The following is a 10,544-nucleotide window of genomic DNA, read 5'->3' as shown; positions in this document are numbered from 1 at the left end:
CCACAAGACTGACAGTTTATAAGATTACGGGTATCATATATAGACAGTCACAAGTTAGCGTTCCACAATTGAAGTACCACAAAATATTATATACAAGTAATTTAATCATGTAATGGATTATGTGAGCACTATATACATATATTAGATGTGCTTTACGGATTTTTAGCTCTTTGTAATTTACTTTTAAATTGCATTTTTTCGAATATTAAAAGGTTTCATTTTTCCTCGCTTTTTGACGTGCATCAAAGTAACGCTTTAAACGTTTGCAATCTACAATAATACAATTAGTATTTATTTAAAACAAATTTAGTAATGTATATATATATATATATAAATATATAAACATATAATCGAATTTGATAGATTAGCTGATGGGTTCGTAATAACAAATTTATCTAACTTTTTTTATCCAACTTGACTTTTGTTAGATTTTCCTTTTCTTTGTGGTTTCTAAATCTAAGTACAATAGTAGCAAAACTGTATAAGTTGCTTGACCTAATATTCAAACTATCAAATTTTTCGCACAAAAATAATACTATTTACGAACAAAATAATAACTTTTCTGCGGAAATTTATGTACAGAAGCCAAAATGTTGAGTCTGAAATACACATAACAGTTTAATAAAACAGTTTAAGTCACGAAAACCAATAACAACAATTAATTTACGAAAAAGATAGTAAAAATATGCATAATACCGTTAGATATTTGTATTATGAGACATGCATATATATGGTACATACATGCATATATATTAGGGTGTGTCAAAAAATCGAATATTTTTTTTTCGCTTGGTACTCTGAAAAATAGGTTCTTAGACACTTGTACGAAAAGTAATTTTCCTACAAAACTATGAGTTTCGCAATTTAAAATTTATTTAATTTTTTTTATTGATTTTAAAATTCATAAATAGAAACAAAGGTTAACGAAAAAATCGTAAGATAGAAGAGACTTTCTTAGAGGTGCCTTAGTACCTATGTTTCAGAGTATTAAGCGAAAAAATATATAAAAAATATTCGTTTTTTTGACCTTACCTAATATACATAGATAAACCACAAACATAGATAAAGATATAATCAGTAAGTTATTTATTAATTGCCGTTAATGACTAATTATTACAATATATATAAGTGAAATACTTATCGTTGCTGAACTTTTAAATATATTAATTTTATATTAATTAACTCTGTCAAAGTGAAATGCCAAACAATTCTTCTCCTGGTTTACAGGATTCAAAAACTTCTGATCACATGAGCCGGAGATAAATATAAAACCTTTATAATTTTCTACTTCGTCAATGAAATCTGGCTTCAAAATACAAAACATTAACATATAATAATCGAATATTAAGCCTATTGATCGTATTCTCGACAATAGACGATATCGTATCGGAAAACCCAGATTTGTATCCGACCAAAAACATTCAACACAGCAAAATTTCGCAAAACTGCTAGCGAACCTTACGAACGATAATAACAACTTAAAATTTGTAAACGAAAACCACAGCAATAATATTATATCAACGCTTAACAGTTCAAATGTATGTATGTATTTATTTATGTATGTATTGTATGTAATTGTGTGTATCAAATAAGCAAATGTGTAGAAGAAAACCAAATAGTTGCTCACTTTTTGGATAAAAAGGTTGTGTCAGAAATTCTGGGATAAGATGTCTAAATAATCAAAATATCGAAGAAAAAATCTTTTTTCTATTGTGTAAAATTAAGTAATTTATTGTTATTCTTTTTTTTACTGCAATTTTTTATTTCTAACCACAGATCAAAACATCGACAAAAAAAATTTTTTTATGGTCAAAAATTAAGTAATTTTTTTTTATTTTTATTTTACGTATCCATACACATACAGATATGTTTGTACATATATACATATGGTATAGTGCAAGCATACATATATATAATAAATATGTTTGTATGTACCACTTTTTATTATAAATAAATTCTGCGAAGAAATCTTTTACAAAAACTCTAAAACAACTTCTTTCGTTTAAAAAATTAATAAATACCGAAACACATAAAAAGTTGGCTCATAGCTGTTATGGGAAAAAAAAAAGTGTTGGCTTGAAACTGATTAGAAATGTTACTGAACAGAAGCACCTTAAATATTGCAGACAAAAATAGTTACCATAAATACAAAATAGCTTGAGAGACTTTAGCTTTAGTTTGGTTTCGCCGAATGCTGAAAATCGAGAATTCTGATCAATAGTTGCAAAAAAGGAATATTCACAGATTTGTAACAAAGTCACGAACGCAAACATACAGACATAGTTACATTGCAGAGGCATAGCTATAGTCGAAATGAAATAGCTAGTAATAGAAAAAAACGCTTTTGACACATACTTCAATTGTAGATCCTTTATGAAATCAAATTTGAACTTGAAAAACTACATCAACTCGACTGTGACCACAGCCTAAAGATTTTAACACATTTACAGCTTTTGCTAATTTAGCAAACTGTTTTTTTTTTTGTTTTTCCAAAAAACAAAATGATTTTTCTGCTAAATTTCACAATTAGAATTATTAATTTATATAATTATAATTTTTAGAACCAAAAAATTAAAAGCAAAGATAAAATGTAACTGAAAATGCATATGTGTACTAGTAAATATGTCGGTTATGTTAAGTAAGGTAGTGCAAATGCGAAATGCAAACGAAAATCATACGTATCTCAAAGTTAGCAATTTTTAAAAGCAAAAAAGACTTAATAACTAGTTTTCCACTTTTATTTAAACTAAGCATTTACCTTATATGTAGGCATACATACATACATATATATATGCATTTATGTGTGTTTGTGCATTATTGTTATACAAACATACATACATATGATATGTATGTAGCGGCAAATTATTGTGCAAATTTATATTATCAATTTTAGATTATTTCATAAGAAATTATTTCATAAGAAACCCACAAAAAATGTATATTAATCGAAATTATAACTGTTATCTTGTCAAAAATGCAAAAATCTAAATCAAAACCACTTCGCTGCAATAACTGTAGAAAGTGTCACAGCAGCTTGGCTATCAGTGTTGTCTATAATTTCAAAATTGTTACTCGCTTGTTAATGTTTGAATAAATCGTCTAAAAATCTAAAATATATTTGTAGCAAATATACATACACATACATACATATGTACATTTAAATGTATTAAAGCAAATTGTTGCAACTAAGTTATTTGACTGTTGTAAAACTCTTATTTACAAACATACATATGTATATATATTTATGTAGGGTATATATTGCACTAAACTGCCCGCTTTTTCCCAAGTTAATTGTTTTTTTTTTTTACAAACGCCCACTGAAGTTTCAGTTTTTGCCCTAAAGCACATTATCCAACATAAAGAAGCTCTTTATTATTAATTTAATTAGGCACGTTCTTATAATCTCATATTTCTTTACCCATGTATCTAACATATGATTTGATTATATTTTGTAATAAAATTTTTATCTCAAAAACAAATAATTACAATAAGTCTACAACTTTGAAAAATTGTTATTCAAATACAAAATTTTCCGCATTACAAAAAACCTTGACAATTTTTTTTTCATAAAAACATTCCTTTAAAATTTATACACAGTTAAAATTATACATGAACTGACCTGAGCATTCATGCAAGTGATTTATACATTCTGTGTTGCTCATACGCCATGGTGTACTATATGTACACAGTACACTTGTTGCATAACTTTAACTACGTATAACTGTTAAAGGAATGTATTTATGAAAAAATCGATGAGGACATTTTTTATAAAGCGGAATTTTTTTTATTAGAATATCAATATTTTAAAGTTGTAGGCTTATTTGCTTTGGGCATAAAAAGTTCATTGCAATAGATCGAAAATTCGATTTAGGCACTTTTTATATTGAAAATAAGGTGCTTGTTTACGTGGAATCCTTTTTAAGACAAAATATGAAGCTTTACAAAAACAAAAAAAAACTAAAAAAAAACCCTTGGGAAATAACGGACACCCAAATGTTGCACTACTTTAGCTGTAATGAGTTCGGCTTCGTTGGTAAGTGTTTAATGGCATTCATGGTGGTACCTCTATATTCTTTAACATTTACAATTCAACAATTTGTACAATCTACTTGAATAATATTAGTAGCAAAGTAATTATAAAACAGATGTTAAATAAAGGCATAAACAAACATACACATAAGACTTTCGGCATTTGCATGAAAGTGAAAATAAAAAGAAAAATAATAATATTAATTGATTTCAACAGCTATGAATTGTTAAAGACTAAGCTATGCAGCGGAAATGAACTAATATGCATTTAATAACATTTAATATAGATATTTATGTATGGTATTTACCTGTGTGCTTAAATACACGTCAATATATACAAACATACACATATACATAGTATGTCAAAAGCGCATAAAACATACAAAGAATACACAAATTAGTTACATACATACATACATACATGTATTAGCAGTTAAACATAAAAAACATATACACACTAATATTAATAAATACTAATGCGGCCACACAGACGTTTTTATTATTCCAACACACAATTGCATATACATAGCTTATAAAATACAATATACATCACACAGATATATACATATGCATATGTACAATATATCTCCTGCATACTAAAATATGAAAAGAACTTAATAACACCAAACTGAGCCCATTGCTCTCCCAGCTGCAATACACTTTTATATACCTAATGTACTTACATATATACAACACCTGCATAATATACATATTCACATACGCATAAATTCGTAATAGTTTAAATATGTAACATTAAACCATTTATTGATATTACAAAGTATTATATATATATATATATATATAATATTATTAAGCGTTCCATGAAAACCTCTTTAATGTGTTCTGCATGTTTAAACAAGTTCCATCAAAAATAAATAATAATAAAGTGAAATTAATTAACAGATATGAAGAGTCTAATCTTAAGTTGGGTTTTCTTTGAAATTTGTCTGCAACATAACTGCCCGGCTTATGTAGTACATATTGATTTCTTACTTTCTAAATTTTCGCCAAAAACAATTATCTGCCCACATACAAACATATATAAACAAATTTTCTTAGCGAGGCGATTCCTTAGCATTTTGTGTTTCAAAATGTAACACCTAATGTATGTCCATATCACAGTCGCATCTAAGTAACCGGCACGGAACCGGAATTTTATCCGGCCAGGGACTATCAACTCGACTCCATTCCTCGAAACTGTTTCAGTCATTTTTTCTGTCGCTACAATTAAAAATCGCAGTTTCATTTATGTACAAACACTTATTTCCTCATCATTATTCTATCAAAACTCAAAATGACAAATTGATTTTTTCATTTATTTTTTTTTTACACATTTACTTTTCTATATAAAAGCATATCTTTTAAATTAAAAATTTACAAAACTTTTGGTACTTCCACCAATTCCTCCAATGGTTTGGGTGGTGGGATTTTGTATTCTGTCTCAGGGGTTTCATAAATCTTCTCTTCCTTTGGCTCCACAACCGACACATTGTCGGGCAGTGGCTTCTTGGGGCCGATCTTGTTCTTGGGATCGTAGGGCAACATAATTTTCACCTTAATACCCAAAACACCTTGACGCAACAATACGTGACGGGTAGCTGTTTCAACGTAATCGTTGCATGGATCACCAGAGTGGATCATCAGACCGTCAACGAATTTCATTGACTTGGCACGTTGACCGCGCAATTTACCGGACACAACGACTTCACAGCCCTTGGCACCCGATTCCATAATGAAACGCAATACACCATAACAGGCTCGACGCACCGCCAAACCTCCGGTCAATTTATAACGCAAAGACTCAGCCTGTGCAATAGCGCACAGACCACGAGTGGCCACTTTCTCGGCGTACAATTCGATGCGACCAGGCTCGAAATTGAAACGCTTTTGTACCATAGCGGTCAGCTCACGAATACGACGACCCTTCTCACCCAACACTTGTTGTGTTTTAGTGGCCATGATGATTATTTCAGTGCGAGCAGGGGTAACGCGGACCTCAACTCCAGAGTAACCATCCTCGGCGAGCTCACGAGTCAAGAACTCGTTCAATTCAGCCTTGAACATGCCATCGGCAACGAACTAAAAAGTAAACAACAAAATTATTGTTTAATAAAGCACAATAATTCATCATTTTAAACAAAATAATTATCTGTTGAAAACAATAGGAGCCACCCAGTTGACGTTTGCACTTTAAGGTTAGTTTTCATGCAATTTATTCATATTAACACCAATAATCATTTTTAACGTTACTTCTCTCAACACTGAATAGGATTAACAAAAGTTCAACGTAATAATGTCTATAAAATCATATTCTTTTGGTTACCTTGCGCTTTTTCGAGATATTAAGGCTCATTTTGTATTAAAAAACGTCTCGCACGGAACGTGGTCAAACAGAAAGAAAGACGCACCGCTTTACCAGCCACATTGCAGTTAAATAGAACTGCATTATCGTTGAGTAAACGTAAAAATTATCGATAAATTTTGAGTAACAGTGATGTATTGTACAAAAAAAACTTTTTCTTTAAACAATGCAAATATTTTAATGATATTTAAATAGAAAATTTTCAGTTCTTTTGAATGAATATCTATTTTTGATACTCTCAAAGTGCCAAAAAAATATATAATCAAATGGTAAATGGGGCTTGTTTTCGGGGATTAATCCTTTTCGAGACTGAATTAGCATACAACCCGGTACAATTATTTAATATAAATTATTTTCATTTGTGTAACAAGATTATAACTATTCAGAATTCCTGACAAATACTAAGAAAATATAATCAATGGAAAAATGCATTCAGAGATAGAATAAAAAAGATGTTTGAGAATAGACATATTTTTGACAGATAATCCCTTATATTTTCGAATATTTTAGACAATAACAACCTTAATAAACTTAGTAAATCCATTTGTACAATATTTTGAGCTAATCTGATTTTATTAGGAAATGTTAAATCCTTCCTTATTGCAGAGAACGTATATCATTATTATACGTATATTTTAGGTTCTCTGCTTATTGTTTACTTTGTGAAAACTGTATTTCCATGTTTGGCTTTGAAGTGCTCATTGAGCTACACCCACGAATGTATACGTTCTCTGCGTTCACTATAGTAAATGCAATTACTGCCATTTTATCTCTACGTAGGCGTAAACTAATTCATGGCAATTTAAATTTTATCTTAGAATTTAATTTAATGAATGTATGTTAATTATTTTTACGTTTTCATTAAATGTAACAACTAAGAAGATTTTTGGGTAAAAATCAATAAATTCATGAAACACATCTAAAATATTGAGAAACACAGCTCTAGTACCAACCTCTACGAATGAACTTAACGAAGTAATTGGCACTGAACGAAAATGTCGGCCGAGAAAAACGACGCATAGTAGGCGGCGTCATCGTTTTGTTGAGCGTATAAATAGAAGTTGCAGGAAAATTTTTGACTCATTCGATATCAGTTTGGTAAGCTTCATAACCGGCTAATCCGAACGTCGATAACTTAGATTGTCCAATCTCTTTGTGATTTCTTGTGTGTATTATTAAAACTAAAAACTCAAAATGGTAAGTTAAATAATAATCTAAAAAAGTTTAAAGAAAATTGTAAAAGTTCACATCGAATTAAAGTAAAGGATGTTGGAGTATTGGTGAAAATTAAAGAAAAGTGTAGTGATTACTGCAAGAGAGAAAACGTGATTTGATGACGTTAGCAAAAATACTAGAAAAGTAAATATATAAGCGAAAATTTATCGATTGGAAAATCTTTAAAAGTATGTTAAAACCTTAAAAGGGAAGATTAAAACCAGATTTTGTTCATAGGAGAAATCTGACCATTAACATTTATATACCGTGGGCCGGTGACCGCACCCAACGCAGTAAACGTCGACGCTGACTGCGGCGTTATTGAGCTACGTCATTTTGTCTTAAAGAAAAAATGTACTGCCGAACTCGTTTTTCCGGAAGCGAATGAGCACTAATTCATAGAGAAATTTATTATTTTTAGAATTGAGACTAGTTACTTTATCGTAAAGTAGTAAAATATTATTTCATTGAAAAATTATTTTCACCTTTACGCTAATATGCTTTCCCCACCGACTATAGCTAAATTTGGTCCAACTACGATAACTAATAAATATTTCCTTTATTTATTTTTTTTATATTTCAACAGCGTGAATGTATTTCCATCCATGTCGGTCAAGCTGGTGTCCAGATTGGTAACGCCTGCTGGGAATTGTACTGCTTGGAGCACGGTATCCAGCCTGATGGCCAGATGCCTTCTGATAAGACTGTCGGCGGTGGTGATGATTCATTTAATACCTTCTTCAGCGAAACCGGAGCCGGCAAACATGTTCCTCGCGCCGTATTCGTCGATTTGGAACCCACTGTAGTTGATGAAGTCCGCACTGGTACCTACCGTCAATTGTTCCACCCTGAACAGTTGATCACTGGCAAGGAAGACGCTGCCAACAACTATGCCCGTGGTCACTACACCATTGGTAAGGAAATCGTCGATTTGGTTTTGGATCGTATCCGCAAATTGGCCGATCAATGTACTGGTCTGCAAGGTTTCCTCATCTTCCATTCCTTCGGTGGTGGCACCGGTTCTGGTTTCACTTCCCTTTTGATGGAACGTCTCTCCGTCGATTATGGAAAGAAATCAAAGCTGGAATTTGCTATCTACCCAGCCCCTCAAGTGTCGACTGCTGTAGTCGAACCATATAACTCGATTTTGACCACACACACAACACTGGAGCATTCGGACTGCGCATTCATGGTTGATAACGAAGCTATCTACGATATCTGCCGTCGTAACTTGGATATTGAACGTCCTACCTACACCAATTTGAATCGTTTGATTGGCCAAATTGTGTCATCTATTACTGCTTCGTTGCGTTTCGATGGTGCCCTCAATGTGGATTTGACTGAATTCCAAACTAACTTGGTGCCCTACCCACGTATTCACTTCCCACTGGTTACCTATGCTCCTGTAATTTCCGCTGAAAAGGCTTACCACGAGCAATTGTCTGTTGCTGAGATCACCAACGCTTGCTTCGAACCTGCCAACCAGATGGTGAAATGTGACCCACGTCACGGCAAATACATGGCCTGTTGTATGTTGTACCGTGGTGATGTTGTGCCCAAGGATGTCAATGCCGCCATTGCTACCATCAAGACCAAGCGCACCATCCAGTTCGTGGATTGGTGTCCCACTGGTTTCAAAGTCGGTATTAACTACCAGCCACCTACTGTGGTGCCTGGTGGCGATTTGGCTAAGGTGCAGCGCGCTGTCTGCATGTTGTCCAACACCACAGCCATTGCCGAGGCCTGGGCTCGTTTGGATCACAAATTCGATTTGATGTATGCCAAGCGTGCTTTCGTGCACTGGTATGTCGGTGAGGGTATGGAGGAAGGTGAATTCTCCGAAGCTCGTGAGGATTTGGCTGCCCTCGAGAAAGATTACGAGGAAGTCGGTATGGACTCTGGTGACGGTGAAGGTGAAGGTGCTGAAGAATATTAAACAACGGAATGAAGAGCGTATTGAAAGAAGCATACCCATTGCTGAAAATTTATTTTGTTTAAGTTGAACAAAACTGATGTTCGAATCAAGGAGTAAAACGAATAATTTTTGACGATTATAATATACAAAAAAAAATTGAACATTGAAAAAGAAACATGCACAAGAATACTAAAAAAGAAGAGTAAATTAAATGAAAATTGCATTTGAAGTTCAAAAATATGTATTTCAATTCAAATGGGTGGGGTAAATAGAAACTAGTATTAAGGTAATTGTGTATTTGAAGATTTAAGTGAGGAGCTGCAAACATCTCCAGTCGTCTACCTTTTTCCCAGCGCCTAAGTTCAATGCCCCCGAAATACTAGGTATTTATAGCGTTGTGTTTGTAGGTCTAAATGCATTTCACGCTTTCTACGCCGGCACATTTAATTTAGCTGCTTTCTAGATAGTCATTTATGGTTTACTTTGCTATTATATTCATGCACTGCAACTTCATAATGCGATTATCAGTGATCTCATTATGGTCCAAAAATAAGTTTCTGTAATTAGTTCCCCTGCTACGTTTGTTTGCTATTTGGGAGCCATTCAGTTTGTTGTGAATAGGTTTTTGAAGATTGTGCATATATGTATGTACATAATAATGTTATGTACTCTTATAACTAGTATGTACATAAGTATGTTGAGATTGATTTTTATTTTGGTTAAATTGAAAACAACGCTGTCGACATCGTCATTGGTGACTACATCGCATGATTATAACAACACCAACGTGAAGTATTTATGCGCACATGACATCATCATCATCAAAGCGTTGGCTGAGTTGAGAAATGTAGATTTCCAAATAAGCTATAATGTTGTTGAGCTTAAATGTTATTATTTTGTATTCTCATATATCTATATATATAGATATATATATATATGTACAATACATATGTAAATAAAAATATTGTAGACTTTTGAAATTACATTTTATATATTTTGTTGGAAATAGTAATTTATCGCCAG

At 32.2% G+C, this 10,544-nt stretch overlaps 2 protein-coding genes and 1 long non-coding RNA gene across 3 annotated transcripts; 2 read left to right on the top strand and 1 right to left on the bottom strand.

The window, feature by feature from the left end:
• Positions 1-5,324: 5,324 nt before the first annotated feature.
• On the bottom strand, positions 5,325-6,492 carry RpS3 (ribosomal protein S3). The gene is made up of 2 exons (XM_014247960.3): positions 6,353-6,492; positions 5,325-6,108 (listed from the first exon to the last, which is right to left on the bottom strand). The coding sequence occupies exons 1-2, from the start codon at positions 6,380-6,382 to the stop codon at positions 5,404-5,406; spliced, it is 735 nt and encodes a 244-aa protein (XP_014103435.1). The 5' UTR covers positions 6,383-6,492; the 3' UTR covers positions 5,325-5,403.
• On the top strand, positions 6,108-6,430 carry LOC138857634 (uncharacterized). Its single transcript, XR_011396805.1, has 2 exons — positions 6,108-6,224; positions 6,299-6,430. It is a non-coding gene; the product is annotated as an uncharacterized lncRNA (long non-coding RNA).
• Positions 6,493-7,427: 935 nt separating the features above from the next.
• On the top strand, positions 7,428-9,759 carry alphaTub84B (alpha-Tubulin at 84B). Its single transcript, XM_014247959.3, has 2 exons — positions 7,428-7,588; positions 8,193-9,759. Exons 1-2 carry the CDS (start codon positions 7,586-7,588, stop codon positions 9,540-9,542), a joined length of 1,353 nt encoding a protein of 450 aa, XP_014103434.1. The 5' UTR covers positions 7,428-7,585; the 3' UTR covers positions 9,543-9,759.
• Positions 9,760-10,544: the final 785 nt, after the last annotated feature.

The sequence above is a fragment of the Bactrocera oleae genome, chromosome 2 (genome assembly GCF_042242935.1).
Source record: "Bactrocera oleae isolate idBacOlea1 chromosome 2, idBacOlea1, whole genome shotgun sequence".
NCBI classification, from domain to species: domain Eukaryota; kingdom Metazoa; phylum Arthropoda; class Insecta; order Diptera; family Tephritidae; genus Bactrocera; species Bactrocera oleae.
The sequence above is the reverse complement of the archived record's forward strand: the minus strand, read 5'-3'. Positions and strand labels throughout refer to the sequence as shown.